The sequence below is a fragment of the Musca autumnalis genome, unplaced genomic scaffold (assembly GCF_047663935.1).
Source record: "Musca autumnalis isolate F117 unplaced genomic scaffold, ASM4766393v1 scaffold_5, whole genome shotgun sequence".
Lineage (NCBI taxonomy): Eukaryota > Metazoa > Arthropoda > Insecta > Diptera > Muscidae > Musca > Musca autumnalis.
The window spans coordinates 113899285-113924242 of NW_027412088.1; the positions used below are offsets into that span (position 1 = coordinate 113899285).

The 24958-nt window shown below is 35.2% G+C and overlaps 1 protein-coding gene across 7 annotated transcripts in view; it reads left to right on the forward strand.

Annotated features, from left to right (window-relative positions):
- The window catches only part of Fs (Follistatin), a 178480-nt gene that overhangs the window by 60330 nt on the left and 93192 nt on the right, over positions 1–24958 (forward strand). For all 7 annotated transcript variants that reach the window (XR_012413522.1, XR_012413523.1, XM_073992962.1 and 4 more), the window contains one exon: positions 14807–15976. Coding sequence is in view for 5 of the 7 variants with exons in the window: in XM_073992962.1 (XP_073849063.1) it covers positions 14887–15976 (1090 nt within the window). In the remaining 2 variants the exon portion in view is untranslated. The remainder of the gene's footprint in view (positions 1–14806; positions 15977–24958) is intronic.

Genomic DNA, 24958 nt, shown 5'->3' on the forward strand with positions numbered 1-24958 from the left:
GTGATTAGTGCACAAAAACACATTTACGTGCCACAACATAGCGGACACATTGTGCCACAACTGTTTCGCTTCTAAATCCAAAATAGTCTTGAAATGGGTATGGTACCGGGTAGTACAGCGTTACTTGGGCATTATTTGCAGCAGATTGGCAATGACAATAACAAAACGTCGCAGCAACAGAATTATTGGCAGAAGTAATACGGCTCCTCTCGAAAACTGAGACAACCAATTGGCTGGATGGATGACATGCATGTCTTTTGCGGTTGGCGTGCTACATCCATCGTCTGTTTGGAGGGTTTGTCGCCGTAAGAGGCACACATCTCAAGGACGTTGTTGCGCCTGTTGTCAAACTATAAAAGATATTAACTTTTTTGCTGAACGTTTTATGCGATAACAAAAATAACTTGAGTCACGTTCAATTTTCTATGCCAGACCAAGCTATTCGCCGTTACGAGAACGCTGTGGTCGTGTATTTAGAAAGACTCAAATCTGTCTGTTTTTAGCCAACACTCCAACAAACTACCCATTGCAACAGCATATCTAACAACAATGTTGCATGTGTGTCTGGCATGTTGTCTGCTGCCTATTATCAACAACATTTTACACTATACAGCATCAGACACACATACATACATACGTATTTCTCTGTCACAAAGATCACCTGAAAACCGAATACAGTAAATAAAACCGGACATCCTGTTGTTGGTATTTGATTAAAAATAATAATTAATTAGTTATAAATTATTTATGATTTATTTGATATATTCAAGATGTTCAGCGATTATATTTATATAGAATGTACACCATATAAGGGAGGTACCCAACTTTTCTCCTGAAATCGATCAATAAGTTATATGGACTTTTTACTTATATTAGAGCATCAGTTATTCTCCTAGTTCTTATAATCTGAACTAATTGTATCGTAACATTTAACTATTGCAAGTTGATGGCCACAGTAGCCAATGATATATCTTGTATTTTACTAACTCTGTATTTACTACATTGGTTATAATAAATAAATAGTTTTTGTTGACCTTTCATTTCTATGTGGAATGTTGGCTAAAATACTAAAAGTCAAGAGGCAACCTAGTTGGAGTTTATAGGACGCTCTTTATTACTTGATCAGAAATGACTTAACCATACATGCCATACTGCTTCTTTACCGAGGTCATTATAATGGTAAGTATAATGGTATAATGGTAAGTATACCGATATTCTTATCTCGACGAGTCCATTTGACTTTCTGACAGGCCTCAATTATGACAGATCATCTTGAAATTTTAAATGTACTTAAGGTACCGGGGATGTTTGAAACATATTTAACGGATTTAATGAACCATGACTACAAAACTTTGAGTGTAGGACCTACATATAACATAATACTTAGAGGATAAATTTTACCTGATCCTTTGTGTGAAAATTTTTCAAATTCCGGCCAACAAATTTTAGTCTGATAACGGATATAAAATGGATTGGCTGTTTCAATTCATTGTGACTTGCTTACTTAAATGGCTTCACGGTGTGCCTTAACTAACTTTAAATGAAAGATGCTTACACCTAGGAAGTTTTTGCGGATTCTGAAACTACAATCGTCATAGATTAAAAAAATCAATAGACAAAAAAATCATCGAAGGTCATCGCGGTCAAAGTTCACATTTTTAGGGAAATGTTGTAGCAGTGAAAATTCTCTACATGATTGAGCTTTACAACTTTTTCCTTGGTTTTACCATTTTTGAGATATAGAAGTTTAAATTGGGACAATGCACTGACTGTATCGCCTCCTTATAAAACAATATAATGTACAATGCCCTTAACTAACTTTTAATGAAAACGTTATCCATCCTGCTAACATGGTCCGGCTGGTGTACCTCGTGGTTCATACGATGCTGGTATTCACCGTCAACGCGTATTGGTCCATAAATCTTTCGAAGAATTTTTCTCTCAAGTACACCATGTTCTGCCTCATCTGCATTCGCAGGAACCCATGCTTCGGACACATAAATAAGTACGGGTAGTATCAGTGTCTGGTAGAGTGTGATTTTCGATTGACGTGAGGTAGTTTTGTTTACTCAGACCAAAATAGCATCTTTTGGCCAATATTACTCTTCTTTTTATTTCAAAACTGATATTATTTGTTTTTTTTTATACCGGTGCCGAGGTAAATAAAATCTTTAACTACTTCAGATTTGTAATTTTCAACGTCCACAGATGGTCCTAGTCTACTGGATTTTTGTGTGTTGATACCATAAACATGGTCTTATCGCCGATTACTGCCAGACCCACTTGACAGACTCTTTTCCAAATTTTCCAATGGTGGCCCTTGCGGCTCGTTTTGTTGATGTAAGCCGGAGATTTTTTCATTTGTTGTATATACATTTGCATCTCGTATGGCCTGTTCCAGCAAGATGTTAAACAGGTAACACGGTAAACTGTCACAATGTTGGAAACGCCGTTGGTGTGTGTCGATCTGTATTTCATGGGTCTCGTCTAGGACATGGTGGCGTAGGGTGAAGATTTGGGCTACCGTAGATTTCCCACGTCTAAAACCGCATTGGTATGATCCGATTATTCCATTGACCATAGGTTTTACTCGTTTATACAATACGCCCGACAGCACTTTATATGCGGTGGATAAGAGACATACGCCTCTGTATCTGGCACAAACCGTCTTGTTTACGGGATATAGTAAGCCGAGATTCCAATCGTTGGGTATGTTTTCTTTTTGCCAAATTTTACTAATCAATTGATGCGTACTCCTTATCTGTATTTCGCCACCGGTCCTGAACAGTTCGACAGGCACCCCATCAGCTCCTGCTGCCTTATTGTGTGTTTTGCTAGGTGGTGTGAGTGTTTACCGCCTACAGTCCGTCGTTTGGGATTGGTTCTGTGATATCTTCACCCATATTCGACACCAAAAGCGTAATGAAATGCTCCTTCTAGATCCTCAGTAGGCTATCTGTAGGAGTTTTCTTTAACATTTTTGCAGGAGAATGTAGCTGCACCATACCATTCAGTCTGGTGTTTATGTACCACTCTGGTAAAATTTTCTGTCTTCATTCTGACTCCTGAACAACTAGAGTTTCTCACGCTCACGTTTAGGTACATAGGTATTTATTGGCCACTGGCATTTCATATTATCGGGAAAAGGAGTTCTTTCTTCCAGCATGTGGGTATGTCGAGCGGAGTAGGCTTGTGTTATCTGTTGTGTTTGCAGCATCACGATCGCACTTTTACCGCAATGAGTGCGTACCCTGGTTATCTGCTACAAGGAAATGGTCGGAATCGATGGTCGTTCCTTGAATCGATCGGAAATCTAAAATACTGAAAGAGTGTTTTCCGTCTATCACAACATGAACGATTGGCCATCTGGGGACATTAAATGGCCTTGTGTTTGTCGAGGTGTTGAAACCTGGTGCTGCTCACTACAATGTTTTTACGTGATCTATTAAATAGATATTGCATTACAATAAATGTTATCAAGTTGTCGAAAAATGTCTCTAAGTCTTGATTTCCATATAACAACTTTATTTCCTGAAATTCTTAGTGCAACTAAACTGTATTTTCTATAAAAAAATTGAAAATTGCCGCAGGTAACATTGCGTATCATTATGAACTTATCACAATAAAATGTAGTGCTTGTGCGTGTTTGAATATGAAGTTTACCCCGATTCCAGCTGCATCTAGGCTTACATTATGAAATATATTTAAAATTATTTTTATTCCGTTCAACAAATTCTTATATGGAGTCAATTCGCCAAATAATTACACACACTTGGTTAAAATCTGTAATTTGAAAGCTTTATTAATTTTTGAAGGGATCCAAATATGAGTTTGGCCTTATTTTAAATTTTGCCTTTTTAGGAGATTTTAGTTAATTAAATTAGTCAAGCAATATGCTTACTCAGTGTAATGAAGAACTTCTTCACAAGTGTTGTCGTAAGACACGCCGTTCGGACTCGGCGATAAAAATTAGGACCCATATGATTGAGCCAATATGAATCGGCCTGCTCTCATTGATATGAGAAAAGTTTCCCTTGTCCCTTCGGGGATGCTGTGGGTATATATGTTTGTATGATACTGTACTATGCTATGTTTATATAATTATTATTTATTATACAGTTATTATTTATACATGATAATTAACTTTAATTTGTCATAATTTATCTATAAATGTTCGGTTTTAAAATAACCGTTTAATATCTATTGACACTTTCACAATTAACATCAAATGCTAGCCAACACGCACACCTAATTAAAGGCAACGCGACTGCAATTGACGTGGACCAACAACTTCAATGCACTCGGGAAGAAAATCAAATGTTAGAAAAACAAGTCTCGACTATGTCTCATATTTCGTACGTATGTAAGTATGTGTCTGCTTTTTGCTTGCCTTTAAAATAGGATTTGTTTTCTTTGCTAAATATTTTAAAGCCAGCAACAGGTTTCAGTGTCTGGTTATTTTTAGCCACAAAAATATCTAACTTTATTAGAATTGTCATTCGTGTTTTTATGCTTGTGTTAATGACGTTTCTAAAAAATGCTGTTTTTAGCACGTGGTATCTACAAGAAGAGCGAGAGAGAGCCCCACTACATTTTGGAGGGTATTATGAGTTTGTCAATTCGTTCGTGTATACATACTACGAAATAAATATGTACACAGGTACTGATGGCAGTAAAAATTCAGACTCAATTAGACATACTGCAGAGTAGTATTTTATGGTATAAAGGTTGTTCTAAAGCATATACGGTAGCTACAATTGTTATCTTGGAGTTGATGAATTCACACAATGTAAGGTCAACATAATATATTTTTTTCATAATTCTTTTTTTACCCTAAGGAACAACATGTTCGACGATGTTTCAAATGTAAACTTTAAACATTTTTTTTTTCTTTTTTAGAATTGAATAATTCTGTCTGTTTTGGTTTGTGATTGTTGTTTTACACATATCGTGGTAGACGTACATAAGTATGAATACGCCATCTGGGCCACAGACAAAAACAAAAAAAAATGTTCGCATGAAGTACAATGTCTGCCACTTGTTAGAGTGCTCTTCATTCGAGGGTTGTTGGCGAATGCAACAGTTTGTTGTGTGTTTTCATTTAAATTGCTTAACAGTAGCAGACGACGTTTTTTTATTTATTACAACAACAAGTCAAAAGTGCCTCACAACAGGAGTAGGAAAGGACTGGGAAATTTTATCATTCAACAGACAATTTAGATAATAAATTAATTTCAAATTGGATAATTTTCTGGATAATTTGTTTACAGTAATACAGTTATATTCTTATATTTCATAAGGACACACATTTTTGTATGATTGGTTTATTAGCCACAACAATGGACTGGTAAAATCGTTTCATCGACAATAAATGCGGCCTGAACAATGATTTCGTGAAAACTCAGCATTGGCCCTTTACAAACTACACACTGCTTACTCAGCTGTCCCATTACAGAACATTTGTTCCATAAGCTGATCTAAGAAAAGATTGCCAATTCTCTCTGTTTGTTTGCTTGTCTTTTTGGAATACCGCGTCTTTCCATCTCTTTTTCCACTTGTTTGCTCCATCGAAGCCTTGGCCTGCCAGTTCTGCGTGTACAGCCACGAGGCCCGTATTTATTAATTTTCAACGCAGATTGGACCATAGATCTTTCGAAGCACTGCCTTATCTGCTTGCGCAAGTATCCAGGCTTCGTAACCATACATTTGCACTGGTAGTATCTGTTTTTTGTAAAGCGTTGTTGGCGTTGTGGCTTTGTTTTTAAACTGCTTACTTAAGCCAAAGTAGCATCTCTTGGCCAATACAATTCTTCTCTTTATTTCACAACTGATGTTGTTTGTTGTGTTTATGGCAGTGCCGAGGTAGACGAAGTCTTTTACTACCTCAAAATTATAGGAACCACCTTCCACTGTTGGTCCGAGCGAACATGTACGCATGAGCTTAGGGGACTGTCAAAGGCTGCCTTATAATCGACAACATGTGGTAGGTGTCCATCTGCATCACTTGGGTCTTCTCCAGGATTTGCCGCAGAGTAAATATCTGGTCAATGGTGGATTTGCCATGTCTAAAGCCGCATTGGTATGGCCCAATTATTTCATTGACCATAGGCTTTAGTCGTACGCACATTATCCCTGACACTATCTTGTAGGCAATAGGGAGAAGACTTATGCCCCTGTAGTTAGAGCATGAAGTCTTACTTCCTTTCTTGTAGACGGGACACAGGATACTCTGGTTCCAATCGTCGGCTACACGTTCTTCCTGCTAGGTGGTGCTAACTAGCTGTATGCATCATGATGTGATTTTCTTTATTTTTTGGACCTGCAGATGTCCACAGCCAACGAAACTGGGTGGAACCCATCGATTTGCATCCACTTTCCTGAGTTAAAACATCAATTTTTGGATTGGGAAGGTAGTAATTTGAGATATCTTTATCACATTTCCTCTGTTTCGGACTTATAAACCTATTAAATGTGATTTTTTTTGTAATTTTATTGTAGTCTAAAAAATGTTGAACATAATTCAGTATAAAATTTTGACTTTACAAATTGTTTCGACCGATTTCTTCATAAGAATATTTTTTGGAGCTCTAAGCATCGATTTTCATCAAATTCCAAGACCCTAATACACATTTTTTGCACATTATTTGTTGGCAATCAACACTCACGGCCTTTATTTATAAATATAAATAGTTTTTTGTAAAAGTTGACCACATCTGACAAAGGATTTGTGTAAATTCTTATGGTGGTTCTATCCTGGTGAACCATTAAAACATGCTAATATTTTAACATTTTTTCATAAAGCGTGTAAAAAGTACCGTTATAACGAATATGTGAAACATTAGGTATTGAAAATATTGGATACTATATAATCTACATGTCAACAAAAATATAATTTACAATTCCTCTCCTATCATCAGATATAACGGTATTTGCAGGCAAATATTGGTTGGTTCTATTCAGATGAACCGGAGTGTATGTAATAGGCCGGGGCGATTTGAAAACCTTAATGGGCCCTTCGCGTTTCTGATTCCTGGGATTGAACTGAGCAAAAAAGTCCACTGGACCATATATCTACCGTGAAAATCGAGCCTCCCGATTTTGACTTTAAGTTTTTTATTGACGTTTTTTGGATATTTTGGCATATAACAGCCAAACCATTGGGATTTTCAAATGTCGATAAATGACAATCTGCTACAAAATTTGACCCGAAAAATATTCAAGTGTTCTGATGCAAAATTATATCGTGTTGGGATCCATGGACAACGACAATGCCTTTATTTCGTTTGGGTCACTTCGTTTTATTTTTTTATGACGGTAAAAGTAGTGCACATCTGGGTTTCTTACATTTTCAAATTTAAACGGGCATATCTTATTTTTTCCTCAACGGATTTCTTTTGATTCTTCTTCCTTTTAAAGGGGTGAATAATGTCTTTTGAATAAGCTATTATTGTTTTAAATCGGTTAACAAATGGCTAAGTTATAGTGGTTTATGTCTGAAAAACCCCACAAAAAAACCTATAAAGGAATTTCTCATAATTTTCAAAAATATAATGTTTTTTTGTTTTGTTCAATATTTATTTTGAAAATTATGAGAAATTCCTTTATAGGTTTTTTGTGGGATTTTTCAGACATAAACCACTATCAGCCCTATTCTGAACGCATGGGAGTTGGGAAATATTTCCCATTCCCACATTTTCGTATTCTGAACAAAATTTTGTGGGAGTTTTTTTCCCATTTCCCATCTCCCCTCATTCTGAATGAAGTTCGAATTGGGAATTTGTTCCCATGGGAAAAAAGTATACATTCTCTATCTTGAATTGTGGGAGAATTTTGTGTCTTTTTGTGGGAAAAATCTCCCCAGCAAACAGTGTGGGAGTTTGAAAAAAAATTTCAAGAAATTTCATATTTTTATGAAATTTCATATTTTAAGACATCTACACGACAAAATTATTGCAAATATTTATAATCGCCATGTGTTTGCTTAATAAAAGCATACAAAATGTACTGTAAAATATGTCATTAGTAGACTTCGGATTTTGCATATTCTTATATGATACAAAAACCTGCAAGAATCTAACATGTTTTACACCGATAAAAAATGTTCCTTTATGTTATCGAACAAAACAAAAAAAGTAGTAAAAATTAGTAGATTTTTGCAGTTCTGGAACAGACCATATGTATTGAAATACGAGAAAAAGAGTCATGGTTGATTCTATTAACGCAGAACAACAAGTAAAAACAAATCAATTTCAAAAGAATTTTTGGCAATAATTATTAAAATATATTGGAAAATAACCATAATATACAATCTTTACAACTTTTATTCATTTTCGTAATATAACTTTCGGGTTTTTTAAACCAGACGACCAACGTTCTATTGAAAACATGTTAGTCTCCTCAACGACACGACAAAGATCACAGGCGTACATACATATATGCCAAATTATTGCAATGCTATTCCATTTTCCGAAATGCCTTTTCTTGAATAGGATCGTTATTTTTGAACGTAGAAGCTTGAAATTTTGCAAGGGCATGTGTTTTAGTTTTAGATTCAATCACAAACGTATTTTATTATTATTATTATTATTTTTTTTTTTTTTTTTTGAGATACATCTTCGGATATTTATGGTGACGATATGTAATAACAAGCAAAAATATGTAATAATCGAGAAAAATATCCGAACTTATCTTTTTGAATTTTTTTTTAAAAATATGCAAAATACGAGTTCTAGCGATCATTAGGAATAAGTAAAACTAGCGATATACTCGTTTGCCTACTAATTAAAAAATGCTTACACCAATTCGCACAATCTGAAGAAAATGTGCTTATTAGAACAACATCACACATCGTTGACTCCATTCACTTAAAAAATCCATAAATCAATGCACGGTTGTTGAATTAAGTAAGTTGTGCTTTTGCTAATCTAATTCAAAAACCGCGAATTCAATGCAAATAGGCATTTTGTATTACAAAACAAAATTGCAGCCCCCTAAAAGTATGCTATCATAATTTGGTGTAACTAATTTCGAATTTCGAAAATTCAATTCCCATGATTTGATGTTCCCACGTCGTTGAGAATATGGAAAACGTGGGAATGGGAAATTTCGCTCCCATGGGAAACAGTTCCCATGGCAATGTTCAGAATAGGGCTGTATAACTTAGCCATTTGTTAACCGATTTAAAACAATAATAGCTTATTCAAAAGACATTATTCACCCCTTTAAAAGGAAGAAGGATCAAAAGAAATCCGTTGTGGAAAAAATAAGATATGCCCGTTTAAATTTGAAAATGTAAGAAACCCAGATGTGCACTACTTTTACCGTCATAAAAAAATAAAACGAAGTGACCCAAACAAAATAAAGGCATTGTCGTTGTCCATGAATCCCAACACGATATAATTTTGCATCAGAACACTTGAATATTTTTCGGGTCAAATTTTGTAGCAGAATGTCATTTATCGACATTTTCCGAAAAGTTTGCACATTCTTAAGGCCAAAACTGCCTGAAGGAGCGTTCCAATGCTTTTGCGATGTATTAGAGAGTTTTCAATTACTGTCTTGGCTACAATGTTTGTCTTTGTGTTGGATCGAAAATCCCAATGGTTTGGCTGTTATATGCCAAAATATCCAAAAAACGTCAATAAAAAACTTAAAGTCAAAATCGGGAGGCTCGATTTTCACGGTAGATATATGGTCCAGTGGACTTTTTTGCTCAGTTCAATCCCAGGAATCAGAAACTCGAAGGGCTCATTAAGGTTTTTTTGCTTCCACACAAATCGCCCCACCCTAGTATGTAAGTATATGAAAAATGTATTAATGTAATTACCAATATTAGATGCGATTTCTTCCTTGTCCAATAAAATATTTTCATCCACCTTTTTGATTCAATTATAAAATTTTAAATTATAAAATGTACTGGGCATTTAATTTACTAAAAAGCAACATTTCTTTACTCAACGATTGTATTTAGAAAACTGAAGAAAAAAGAACAACATAATTCATATCATTTTTTTTTCTTTTCCTCTTCGCTTGCTACGTTGGTTAACAAACAACAAAGCACGAAACACACGTGTTTGGCCGCATACACACCACCAAAAAAAAACTCTTTTACCCTCTCGTCTTCGCATCTTCGTCTTCTATTGCACCATACACACAGCTCTTTATTATAAAACAGCATTACACAGCCGCGAGAGCCCTGTTGTTACTCTCTTTGACAAAAATTCTCTCTCTACCCATAAAAAATATGTTGGTACCCAAACATATGTTGGTACCCAAACATATTGAGATAGGTTACAAAATGTTTTAAACATATATTTGTTTGGACACAAACAAATTATGTTTGGACACAAACAAATTATGTTTGGACACAAACAAATTATGTTTGGAATCTTCATTTGTACAAAAATGATAGGGGACAGTTTTCCCTTCTTGTTGTTGCCCACGCCAACAATCGAATTTTTAAACGATTTTGCTGAATGGTAATTTTATTGTTTAAGAGACAGTTGAGTTGTGCTTTAGTTTTTTCCTCTTAGGGGCTTTGAGAGATTTTGGTTTTCTTATAATCCTCGACAATTTTATTATTATACACGCAAAGAAAAAAAATATGATTAATCCAACAATATGCGAAGAGAAAAATATGTTTTGTAAAGATATTGTTAGATCCCGCATGTAGTATTGTGAGTTCAACAATCGTTTTTGTTAATAACAACAATTGTTTTTGTCATATCCAACAATAGTTGTTGTCATGTCCAACAATAATTTTTGTCTGCTGGACAATATTATTCTCTTTTCTTCGACAATTTTATTCTCTTCCCTCGGTATTCGATGTCGTGGTGAAAAAACAATTTTGGTGAGTTTTGTTTGTATGAGTTCCCCTTATGGTACTTTTGGATTTGAAATTGCAATGCTTGAACAAAAGAAAAGGAATTGTTGGAACAAAAAAATATCTATTTTTGTTGTTCCAACAAAAGCGAAAAATATTTTTTTCTGCGTGTATGAGCGACTTATCCAATTTGTGTAGCTTTTGCAGCATTTTTGGCGATTTTGCCGAAAATTAACTTTGCCTTTAAGGGAATGGACCACTGTAAGCAGTTAAGGCCTGCGTAGACTAGACTACTAATAAGTACAATGACCCGGGCCCTGGTGCCCACCTTGATTTTAAAAGTGTAACGTTATTATGGTTAACCCTGCGATTACACTCGACAAAACAAATGTCTATTTTCATTTAATTTAACAATTGCCGAAAATTAAAAATTGTTCTTGCGACGCAGTCTTCCGGACAATTGCGAAACAAATAATGATATCAAGAATGAAAATACTGATTTTATAAATACTGTTTGATATAAATTAAAAATGAAAAAATTCTTCTCAATCTGTGTTTCTAAAATATGTAAAGAGTAGAGGAAACCATAGTCTAGAGATGTTTCTGTTTTCTCTCATCCCTTATATATAAATTTGTCTAGTTGTTATGCTGTAACTGGTTAAAGGAATCTGCACTTTAAGAAAAACAAGATATCTTCGAAATAAAATTAATACTTTCGGTGTCCCTTAACTAACTTTTAATGAAAGGGAAGTTTTTGCAGATTTTGAAACTACAATGTTCATAGATAAGAAAAACCAAAACAAAAATCGCCGAAGCGATTTTCAAATAAATCGCGGTCAAAGTTCACATTTTTAGGTTTTCACGATTTTGCTTGGAAACCGCAAGCCCTATCGTAATCGGACTAACGAAAATGTTGTAGCAGTGAAAATTCTCTACAAAATTGATCTTAATGATATTCTCGTAGGTTTTACCATTTTTGAGATATTGGGACAAACAATGTCAAGTACGGTGCGCCTTAACTAACATTAAATGAAAACCGCTTACACGTGGGAAGTTTTGGCGGATTCTGAAACAGCAATGTTCATAGATGAGAAAAATCCAAAAACAAGAAAAAATAACTGGAGGGATTTTTAAATAAATCGGGCTCAAAGTTCACATTTTTAGGTTTATCTTAGGTTTTCAGGATTTTGCTTGGAAGCGGCAAGTCCTATCGAAATGGTACTAAAGAAAATGTTGTAGAGGATTGTTATTGCTACACCCTGTTAACCCTCTTCGATTGTAAATATGTATGTATTGAGAAATGAATCTAGAGAAGACACAAGGTTGACTTGATAACAAAAATGCTTCAAAAATACTTCATATCTGTTAATTTGTAATAATGGTTGTATAAATAGAAGTTATCAAAATCAGCCTTTGTCTTCTAGCCATTCACATCCGATATGCCTAATGAGCTGAATTAAACCACCAGCGAAACGATCATATTGGTTGGGTGTGTGGGACTTCCCTAGAAATCACCTTTTCAATACAAACTCCTTAGGTCATGTTAGCTCGATTAAAAATCGATTTTTTTTGTTTTTTTTTATTTCTCTCATCTATGAACATTATAGTTTCAAAATCCACAAAAACTTACCAGGTGTAAGTACCTTTCATTTAAAGTTATGCTTAGTTTACATTTGGCGTCGTTTCGTGATTTCGAAGGCGTTTCGTGATTTCGAGCGGAATCAAACAAAATTTATCATGATTTCGCATACAAAAATGAAATCATCTCATTTCGTGATTTCAGCGTAATCAACATCGAAATCACAGTACACATGATATACAACCCTGTATTTGTATAAAAAAGTACCAAAAGTTGCAACACTTTTCACGTATCACAATAAATAAGGTAGATGGTCAATTGCTGCAACAAAAAGGTTTAGTATCAACATTTGTAAACAATGTGAAAAAATATTAAATTACTTTGTTACAATGCTATTTTTCATTGTGCTCCCGTACTTTTTTAATGGTAATGTTAGAAAAAGGAGCGAATTGTCAAAAATTGCTTCCCCATACAAATTTCTTAAAAAATACGGAAACGGAAAAATGACGGAAATTGCAAAAACTCCAGCATAAATGTCAAAATCAACGTATAAGTAAGGGTTGTTTACACCATCTATCAATGTCGTATGAGATGTCAAATTTTCTACCTGCGAATGTTGTACACATAGTGTGACCACTATGAAAATTTTCATCTATCAAAATGATTTGGCAACTCATATGTAAATTTTTCATTTAGGGAGCGCTCTATTTGATACGGCATTCTTGTATGTAAACATAAATTTATCAGCTGTTTTCTGGCATTCTCAAAAAAAGAAAATGAAAAACAAAATCTTTAAAAAAATAAAATGGAAAGTTATGTATATTTAAATATTTAGAAAAGTAAACAAAGGGTGTTTATAATGTAATTTTCAGATCGATTGGTCGAAAGAAGCAGTCTTGGAAATGATTGCTTTGTGGCGAAAACATAAATGCCTCTATAACCCCAAAAACCTATTCTACCACAACAAACATGCTAGATATTCATTTTCCTTCAACCAAAATTAAAATTTGCGCAAATTTGCAACTCAACAATAAATGTAAACAATGACAAAAAACAACTGTTTTTATATTTATAGGTTATGTCATACGAAAATAACACTTGTAGGTATGAACGCACAAATTGAAAGTTGTATGGATGACGTCAATTTTGACAAACATAGAGAATGTCGAATGGGTGAAAGAAATGACAGCTCATATGACATTGATATATGGTGTAAACAGCCCTTTATAATATTAGATACCAATGAACATATGAACATACTTGCTGCTAGTTTCTACTAGGCCAAAATTGTATGGCAGAAAAAAGGAGAAGAGGGTGTTATTCGGCGCTATTTTTGTTTGAAGAGAAGTGCAAGTCTTGCTAGATTTCGGAGTACGGGAACGCATTTTTAGCACTAAACGGGAAAACTACTGCAAGTACTAATATTTTGCAGGTGCTGAGCACAACTTTTATCTATCAAAATTTATAATTATGATGTCTCAACGATAAAATATTTTTTTTTTATTTTTTCATTTGTTAGTACTATACATAATTAATACGATATACGATAATTTTACGATAATGTTCGAAATAAAGTTGTAAAGTACTATATTGTCGTATATTTTTGATGATTAATTCAATTTACAATAACTTGTTTTGAAAATTCATGTTCGATCAGCTGCGCATATGCATCTACCTTGATCAGTGTGATATGTTTGAAATCAACAAAAAATAAGTGTAAACACCGGGTTGTATTTCAGGATTTCGTGAAATCCAGTTGATTTTGGAGCGCAAGTGTAAACTTGGCATTAGTTAAGGCGCACCGTGTATGTATGTATGTCAAAAAAATATTCTATTACCGAAAATAGATTTGCTTGTTCAATTGTCGTTAGTGGGGTTTATAAGTTTCTTTTTGTGAGCCCAACCAGCCCGACGGAAGTTGTGCCAAATTAATTATATGTAGGTATGAACTAACTGCGTTTACGTAATATCACAAGTTAGATCTGTGATGGGATTCGGTCAAATTAAAACTCAGAATTATGAATGAAAAGTATGAATAAAAGTTAGCAACACTGTTACTATCGGTAGGACCTAGCGACAACTTTAATTTGGTTACTAACTTACAAAATTACATCCGGTGACATGTTCAGTTTCTGAATCCCCTATTTTTAGCAAACTACCATTTTTGTTCTTTCACCGTCAATTGTAAACTATACACATGATTTTCTGAAAAGTGCTGTGTTGTGTGTTCTAGCCCCAAAATGATTCAATTATTTTTTGATATTTTACACGAAAATTTATTTGTTCGGGTAGGGAATGTATTTCTCCTCATATTCCTATATTAATAGTTTATCTTAGCTGTAATATTTCTTCTGTGCGTTTCAATGAACCGAACTTTAAAATTTTATAACTTTTATTTTTTTTAGATTTGATCTCATCAAATTGAATTGGACCCATGTTTATGCCAGCATTTTGAAAAGTGAATAAAAAATTGAAAGACGAAACCATGAAACACATACCATGTAAAACAATCTATCCAAATGTCAAATGCAATCATACCAAAAAATATCAGCACAAAATGAAAATCATCACATTTTTGAAATCAAACTATAAATACAAGCGAAGATGCACAATTCGAAGTCGTTGTAGACGTTGGCACTGTCAACAGCAAACACTTCCACTTCCGGTGGCTGAGAAAAAAATGCCTAATCATAGAATTACAAAGAAACTTTTCTTGTTCGCGACAGAAGAGGTTAGTAAATTTCCGAGAATATTAATTTTAATTATACAGTCAACAACAACAGCAGTAGCAACAGCAACAATATTACCGTCATTTCCAGTAGTCACATTTGACGACAGTGGGTTTTCGGCAAAACCATTTGTTATGGAAATTCAGAGGAGGATTGTCATCACAAATCGCGCATTGACTGCAGCAGTTCATGCCAACGATGAAATTCGACATCAATGCAATGCCTATAAAGATGCTAATGAAGACACCAACATAGGTAGTAAGGCCACCAACCACAATGCCAGACATCGTCGCTATGCCAACAACGAAATATACTATCAATACTGCAGCAATTATGACAAAGTGTCAACAATCACATCAACGCCACCATTAAGATGCTACCGAACGAAGCGGCACCAACAACATCAGTTACATCAGGCTACAACATCAGCGACGAAATACTCACTGTCATCAATATCGTTGTTGTCCAACCTGTCGTCGTTATTATCGACACCATCATCACCATCGTCCGACCAGGGAAATTCTGATGAAAGCAATCGGTGCGTCTCAACAACAACAATTTTGCGCCACTTTTGCCACGACTATCAGCTGGAAAATCTTTCAATGCATACAAAATTGACTGGGTCTGTTCGCTTCAAAGAGGTAGACGACTTCGTCAACGTGAACAGCAGTGGCATCGACAAAAAATCTGTAAAGTCCACCGAACATTCGAAAAGCTGTCATTCCATGCAACAATACGTTGACGCTGCCACCAATAGCAGTAGCAACAACAACAACCACTTTGGAGCAATACATTTCCTACTGACATTATTTATTGCATTTGCGATTGGAGTTCGAAGTGCAGCAGGTGAGATATTTGTAGTTATAAAAAATGTTACGCTCCATTACTTATTTAATAGTATGCTTGAAAAGGTCAAAACTGTCAATAGATGCTCACACATATGATTTTGTCCGAAAAGTATGGTAGTCGAAAAATGGCAGCCGGTTAAACACATATATTTTAAAGACAAACATTAAGTAAGAAATTTAGAGAGGTAATCTAAAACATACGACTGGAAACAGTTTATGTTTATGCTAATTGATATCAATTAAAACCAGTAAGGAAAGAATCAAAATCGGGCGGGCCGACTATACGATAACCTACACCACTGTGAATAAGTCAAGTATACATACATATGTATGTATGTGAGAGCTATACCCAAGTCTCGACCAATTTTGATATAATTTGGGACACTTATTTTTAGAACAAATTCGGTCACACATTCAAAATGTCATCAAAATGGGCCTGTTTTGTGCATCAAATACCCCAAATCGGCCGAAAATATATGTGCGTATAATCGCGATAATCCGGACACCACATGTTTCGGCGGTGTCCAACTAACAAAAACATATAATTTTGTAAGTTTAAATCATTAGCAACGAACATTTGCTAGATAATAACTTGACATCTAAGGTAAACGAATTCAAATTGAGCAAATACGACGGGTTCTGACCATTTTCAAACTGGGAGTAGCTTTCCTGGCTACCAAATTTTCTTCCAATATTCCTCTAGCTTAATTTTTGTGACATTTACCAAGTATTTTTGTCGTCTAAAACGTCTCTACAATTTGTGTATATTCATTCAGTTTTTGTCAAGGATGCATACTTCGTAGCCCATTTCATTTCTCGTGTCCATGCGACATGAACACCGAACGGCTCGCGATAGAACTGCAGAATTATGGTGAACATAATTTAGCCAGCAAATGACTTCATCTCGTCGTCGAAATCAAAAAAAGATATTGTTTTATTATATGTATTGGTTGCATAATTACGAGAACACGAATTTTGAATTTTTTGAAACTACATATTGAGGCTATAAAAAAAGATTTTATGGCCTCATCAAAACCGTGCTAAAACTATATTTTTTGCCATTTTTGTGGCGTTTATCTCAGAAACGAATAAGAATTTGGCCTTGCTGTCTTTAGCAATATTGTAGCACTCAACTAGTGGAAATTATCTTTTGAACAGACCACAAAAGAAAAACTCCATCTTGGGCATCAAAATCGATAAAATATAGAAAATTTTACAAAATTTCTGGAATTCTGGTCGGTATCAGCCAAACTATTGGGAGTTGAACCAAGTAACCTTTTGCAAAAACCTTCCGAATAATGTTCTCAGCAATTTTTCAGAACGTTCTGAAACTCTAAAATGCTTATTTCATGTTGTTTCAGCGGTATTTTGTATGATATCATTTACAACACGTATTTCAAACACTGTTCACACAAACAGTTTATTTTCGTATTTGCGATATCACCACTATATTGAAATACTTATTAAGTTGTCGTTGAAAAATGTACTAAAAACAACGTGTTAGATTCATTTCACAACAATGACATATTCTGAAGAGTTATGTAGTACATTCTAGCGAATAATTTTCCAAAAGAAAATATTAAGAAAAATTTAACATTTTTGGAGATATGGTGCGAATTGTATAAACATTTGGGAATTTTTAGATATATTATAAAATTTGAGGCAATAAATGTAGTTTTTCGAGTTCATTATTTTTCCAAATACTTGATTCTTGTCCTTATCTACAAATTGGCTTTAGATGTAGGAAGAAGATTCGCATTGGTTTCATATCTCTGAGCCCCGAATTTCTAAATACCTAAAATCGGGCGAAAATATATATAGGAGCTATATCCAAATCTCATCCGATTTTTTACCAAAATAAATATTGTTCGTCCTTTGGCCATCTTCATTTGTACTTTGATTACAAAAATACATGAAAAGACGGGCGGATAAGCATAAATCGACTCAGAAAGTGATTCTATGTGCAGTGGCGGTCAGCTAATTAGGGACAATTTTTTTTTTTTTTTATTTATTTAATACCTCGATTTTTCTACTTTGTAATAAAAAATGCATTGTATTTTATTTCTATACCATTGTGGCATATGTAAACTTTTATTAAGACAAAACTAATATGCTTTCAATTCCTGTAGTAGGATTCTGTAACTTTTTTGTCGTTACCGACAAAAATCGGTCAAATTAATACGCAATATTATGAATGAAAAGTTGAAATAAAATTTGACAACACTTGAAGCATCGGTTGGGGTTAGCGACAACTTTATTTTGGTCGGTAACTTACCGACAAATTTCGTTAATTATCGAAATTATAAGCAAGTGAAAATTTCCAGTTATCGATAATGGTCGATATCGAATCGCACTACTGGAACAAAATAAATACCAATTTTTGCCTGGTCAGCTAATTAAGGACACTTGACGTCTTTGTAATAAAATTGAGGAATAGCTTAAAAAATCTATGATAATACCTTGTAATACCCTTCGTATATTGGTTTTAGTCTAATGTTTAGTTTGATAACAGCTATGCACATAATAACAGCAAGCTCAGATATGAAGCTGCGAGGGAATCTCACTACCAGTCGTTGAGACCTTTCAACTGGGACATTTATCAAAATTTATCCATTTATCTAGAGCTCTCTTCACGTCTGTCCAAAGGTTTTCTACCGGGTTTAAGTCCGGACTTTGGGCAGGCCGCATTAAAACATTTACATTTTTTATCGATAACCAGGCTTTTACAATCTAGACGTGTGTTTAGGGTCGTTATCCTGCATAAAGATAAATGGAGATAGCATAAAATCATCGGCAAGAGGTTTCATTGTAATCTCCAAGATATCCCTATACATATATTGGTTAATTTTCCCAGTGATTCTGCGGATCGGGCCCACACTAAACCCACTAAACCCACACTAATATTGACTCCACCGTGTTTTATGGTCTCCAAGGTAAACGGTGGATCAAGTTCTTTGTTTGACGGCGTACATACCTCTTACCACACGACCAAACACATTAAACTTTGATTCATCACTCCATAAGATCTGTTTCCGAAATTCTGATGGCTTTTCGCAATGCACCTTTGGAAAGTCACTTCGACATTTTAATTTATTTATTTATTTTTTATACCCTACACCACTATGTGGTAAGGGGTATTATGTCTTTGTGCATTTGTATGTAACGTGAAAAAGGAAGCGAGATAGACATGTAGTTCCTTCGAGGGATTTACATAGAATCACTTTCTGAGTCGATTTATGCATGTCCGTCCGTCTGTCCGTCCGTCCGTCTGTCCGTCCGTCCGTCTGTCCATGTATTTTTGTTCGCAGCCCACAGGTCGCATTTTTTGTCCGATTCAGCTGAAAATTGGGGACTACAATTTTTTTAGCAATAGGAAGAACGTATATTTTGTACCACATACGCTATATATGTCCGATTTCGATGAAATTTGGAATGTGTGACTGAATTCGGTCTAGAAATAAATGTGCCAACTTATATCGAAAACGGTTCTAATTTAGATATAGCTCCCATATATATTTTCGCCCGATTTCACGTATTTGCTGCACCAAACACGATATATTGTTCCGATTTCGATGAAATTTGGAATGTATGACTGAATTCGGTCTGGAAATAAGTGTCCCAAATAATAACGAAATCGGTTCAGATTTGGATATAGCTTCCATATATATTTTCGGCCGATGTCACGTATTTTCTGTACCAAACACGCTATATAGTTCCGATTTCGATGAAATTTGGAATGTATGATTGGAAACAAATGTGCCAAATTATATCGAAATCTTTTAAGATCTGGATATAGCTCCGATTTATATTTTACATATTCACAGTGGTGTAGTCGGCCCCGCCCGACTTTGATCCTTTCCTTACTGTTTTTTTTTTGCTGTTTTTTTTTTTTTTTTTTTTTTTTTTGAGAAAACCACACGTTTGGTTTGCAGTCGACGTCTTCTAATACGAGCCGGTACTTTATTAGCAATTTCGGCAATTGTATCTCGCATAAAATGCTTAGAAGGCAAAAACGGATTTGCCTTGCTTATCCTTATGATTTTACGGTCTTCTGCTACTGTCGCTTTTCTTTCCCTTTCCTTTTTATACCCTACACCACTATGTGGTAAGGGGTATTATGTGTTAGTGCATTTGTATGTAACATACAAAAGGAAGCGAGATAGACCCATAGTTCCTTCTAGGGATATACATAGAATCACTTTCTGAGTCGATTTATGCATGTCCGTCCGTCCGTCCGTCCGTTCGCAACATACAGGTCGCATTTGTTGACCGATTTCGCTGAAAATTGGGGAATACCATTTTTTAGCCGTCGAAAGATCAAGTTCGAAGATGGGCTATATCTATAGCCCCCATATATATTTTCGGCCGATTTCACGTATTTTCTGTAACACACACGCTATATGTGTCCGATTTCGATGAAATTTGGAATGTGTGACTGAATTTGGTCTAAAAATAAATGTGCCAAATTATATCGAAATCGGTTCAGATTTGGATATAGCTCCCATATATATGTTCGCCCGATTTCACGTATGCGATGTACCAATCACGCTATATACGTCCGATTTTAATGAAATTTGGAATGTTTGACTGAATTTGGTATAGAAATAAGTGTGCCAAATTATATCGAAATCGGTTTAGATTTGGACATAGCTCCCATATATATTTTCGGCCGATTTCACGTATTTTCTGTACCAAACACGCTATATATTTCCGATTTCGATGAAATTTGGAATGTGTGACTGAATTCAGTCTAGAAATAAATGTGCCAAATTATATCGAAATCGGTTCAGATTTGGATATAGCTCCCATATATATGTTCGCCCGATTTCAAGTATGCGATGTACCAATCACGCTATATACGTCCGATTTTAATGAAATTTGGAATGTTTGACTGAATTTGGTATAGAAATAAATGTGCCAAATTATATCGAAATCGGTTCAGATTTGGATATAGCGCCCATATATATTTTCGGCCGATTTCGCGTATTTCCTGCTCCAAACACGCTATATAAGTCGGATTTCAATGATATTTGGAATGTGTGACTGAATTCGGTCTGGAAATAAATGTGCCAAATTATATCAAAATCGGTTTAGATCTGGATATAGCTCCGATTTATATTTTACATATTCACAGTGGTGTAGGGTATCATATAGTCGGCCCCGCCCGACTTTGATCCTTTCCTTACTGGTTTATATTTTAAACAGTTCCGTTACTTCGAAAGTGTTCAATAGCATTGTAAACCATAGTTTTTGAACATAAAAGCTCCTCAGCTATTCGTCGAATCGTGTTTTCCTTCACGAGTGCAGCTGCTAGTTCGGCCCATTTTTTCTATAAAAATTTATGTAGTTTATGCACTTATACTTTATTTTAATTATGTGTAATACACATCTTTTTTAATTGTACATTTTTCTGCGAAGAAATCGCTACTGTCCCAAATTAGGTGACCACATTTTAAGAACTCTATTTTTTGACTGTTTCGACAATCGCCCTCTTGCGAATGAAAACAGTAACATTGAGTGACTTCTAATTATAGATTATGGTTGAACACCGTTAGGAGGTCCCGTTACAATTTATTGTGGAGGAACAAATTTTACGTATAAAGAATAACAACTCAATACTGCTGCTATGGAGTATTAAATTTGTTTGATCTGTCCCTTATTAGATAGCCGCCGCTGTATATCTCGCTCCCTTCTGTATGTTACATACAAATGCACAAAGACATAATACCCCTTAGCACAGTGTGGTGTAGGGTATAAAAATGGGGAAAAATTTCTTGTAGTCAGCTACTTTTGGATGTTCTCTTCTGTTTTCCGCTTAAAACTTGCAATGTGCAGACCTTTCTTCAAAGAAATTGAGAAATTGAGGAATATCCCTTGGATAACATGGTACTAATTTATGATTTTTTGATATATCTACTGCATCCACCTAAGTATGATGTTAATATGTATTTTGAAGCCTGTCGGAAGGACGTGATATTGCAGAAAGGTAGAGGCTAAGCTGTTCCGGAGATGCCATTCTTCCTTGGGGGAACTCCCTTTTTCACTCTACGGGGTTTGGACTTGTTTCTAAATTCCACGTATGACTGGCGACCACACAATAGCAGGACGAAGGGTAGTATTCTCGACATTCTCAAACAACTTAGCATGGCTGACCATATTAAAATATTTGGTCAGATCCACCGACGTAGTCAGGGGGGAGCCCGGGGGCACAACACACCACCCCCTCCCCACCAATTTGGTAATTTTTTAGACATTTTTGGTATATTTTACTCAGAAAACGTCAAATTTTGTCCGTTTCTTTTATTGGCATCCTTTCCAGGTTTCTATTAGGGTGGCTAGCGATAGGTTGAGGACCTTGCTCAAATACTCGATTCCAGGGTCATCCAGCTGTGTTAGCATCACCATAGATATGCCGTCAGGTCCAAGCGCTTTGGATGATTTTGCGCCTCGGATAATATCTGCAACATCACCCAACGTAGACTGTGGTGGTACCTCTTCGGCTGGAAGAGATCAAAAACGACGTAAAGCACTTCTCTTCGCCCGGTCGCTATCGGATCTGTCATAACCACACCGTTAAACATGACAGATATCCGATAATTCCGTCAACTCTACCGGGAAATTAGGTCTTGTTTCTGGTATTCGACCGGCAGGAATATAGCGAGCGGCTGCAGTAGTGATGATGTCTCGGAAATTCCTCTCTGCTATTTGAACATCAGAAGGATTGGGCAGTTCCCTCAGACGCTGTTTGGTGAATTCTCTAAATCCTTGCTCCGGTTGACGTTCCCATGATCAAGGAAAGTACGGCGTTCAGAGGTTATGAAGACGAGTGATCTATTGATGGGCATTAATTGGTGTTTTGAGTGTACAGAGGCTAAAAACAAATTCTACAAAAAATTGTTTATATACATAGGTCCACGTTTTGTTACAGTACCATATAATGCGACGCGTCACTTCGAGGAATTTTGAAGATATTAATTCCATTTGACCATCGAATTGTTTGTCATTTGGGATTTTGTATTTCTAGAACTAAGAAAACATTTTCACAAAAAACTGTCTTTATAGATCCACGTTTGGGTATATGGTTCTGAGTGGTTAAAAACTTCTTCGCCACGATTTGATATAGCCCCCATAGAAAGCTACCTCCGTATTTTCGGTATTTTTAAAGTTTTAGCCTCATTAACCCATCGAAATGGCTGAAATTTGGTATCTAGTCTTCGCTTGGGCTACAAAAGTTTTCTCCAGAAATTTGTCGGAGCAGTTCAACAGGTATTGAACAGGCGCAACGGCGATCACGTCCCGTTCGACTATATCCATGTATGCCCATTTTGAATTGAAAACATTAGATTTCCACATAAATTTATATTTTTCAAAATCAAAGAAATTGTCGCTTGTTTACAAATTATATGATTTGGCAAGGTCTTCGTTCTTCGTTACACACATTGAGATCAAAGGCTTGGATAATCTTAATTTTGATTAATGTGCTCTTTGATGTCGCAATATACATGTCATCATACTATGCTTATGTATTACATACGCCATTTGGTTGTTTTGCAGTGATGTTACTACATAACAGAGGCAAGTTAATTAAAAAAAAACCAAAACACGACATTATTAGCAGACAATATTCAAAGAACCAAATATTTCAATTCAAAAATTGCTTAACATGATTATGAAAAAATGTTGTAATAACGTAACAACAGAGTTAACTTAATCTATTGAATTTTATTGAATACTAGCAGACCCCCGTCCGCTTTGCTGGTTCGTCGTAATGAGTTTTAATGACCACTTTTAGACTTTATGCTTAACAATTCAAAAATAGGTATTTTCTACCTCACTTCTTCGGTCCATTGTCAAACCGAGGAGAGTATTAAATGTATCAACAGATTTTGTCTGTAACCTTTCTTTTCTCTTACGGACTTTGTCGGATTTTTTGTCCTATTGATGCTGCTTAGGATTTATTATCGTCCCTGCTCCTGTCTTTATCCTAAAGCTATCTAATTATAAAAGTTTTTTAAAAAATGATTAAGTCGAATTCTCCCGCTTATTGAGACTTGATTGATCGTTGCGCCTCAGCATTTAAAGCTGGGCACTCACCTATCAGACTGCCCCAGATAGCATTTGGAGGACTGTTTTTTCAAAAATCACATTGCGGAGTCTATTTAGAGTTAGAGCTGGCAAACTATCGATATTCGCAACATTTGATAGTTTCGATATTTCCATTTCAAAATATCGATAGTATCGATACTATCGCCCTTTCGTTTCAACACACAGTGGAAAGAGTGACACAAATATTTGTAGATCTTAAATTTCCAGCATTGGTTCCTGTAGTGGGATTCTCTAACGCGTTTTTTGATTACCGACAAAAATCGGTAAAATTAAAACGCAAAATAATGAATGAAAAGTATGAATAAAAGTTGGCAACACAGTTGTTATCGGTAGGACTTAGCGACAATTTTGTTTTGGTTGCTAACTTACCGACAAATTTCGTTAATTATCGAAATTGCAAGCATTTTAATTTGACCGATTTTTGTCGGTAACCAAAAAATGCGTTAGGGAATCCCACTACTGGTGAAGAAAACCCATTAAAACCGCAAAAGTCAACTTTGAAGATCCGATTTTGGTTATTGTTCCAATATAAAGGTTCCGCATCGTATAGGGTATTTTTAGCTGTTTAGACACATTTGCACTTTCTAAAAATATGTCTGTTCCAGAAATTCAAGAATCTATTAATTTTTACTATTTTTCAAATTATAAAGAACAAAAATTTTATCGTAGCAAAAATTACCCATTCCTCGTCTGCTCTACTACTTTGAAACAAAATCTGAATCTCAAAACACTAGCTTTGTTCCCGTACTTTTTAATAGTAAAACTTGTAAATGAGAGAAGGAGAGAAAAATTTTTGTCACACAAAAGTTTTTTCAAAAAGTTCGGTAACGCAAAAATGGAAAAAACGTCAAAAAAGCTGGAACAAATGTCAAAG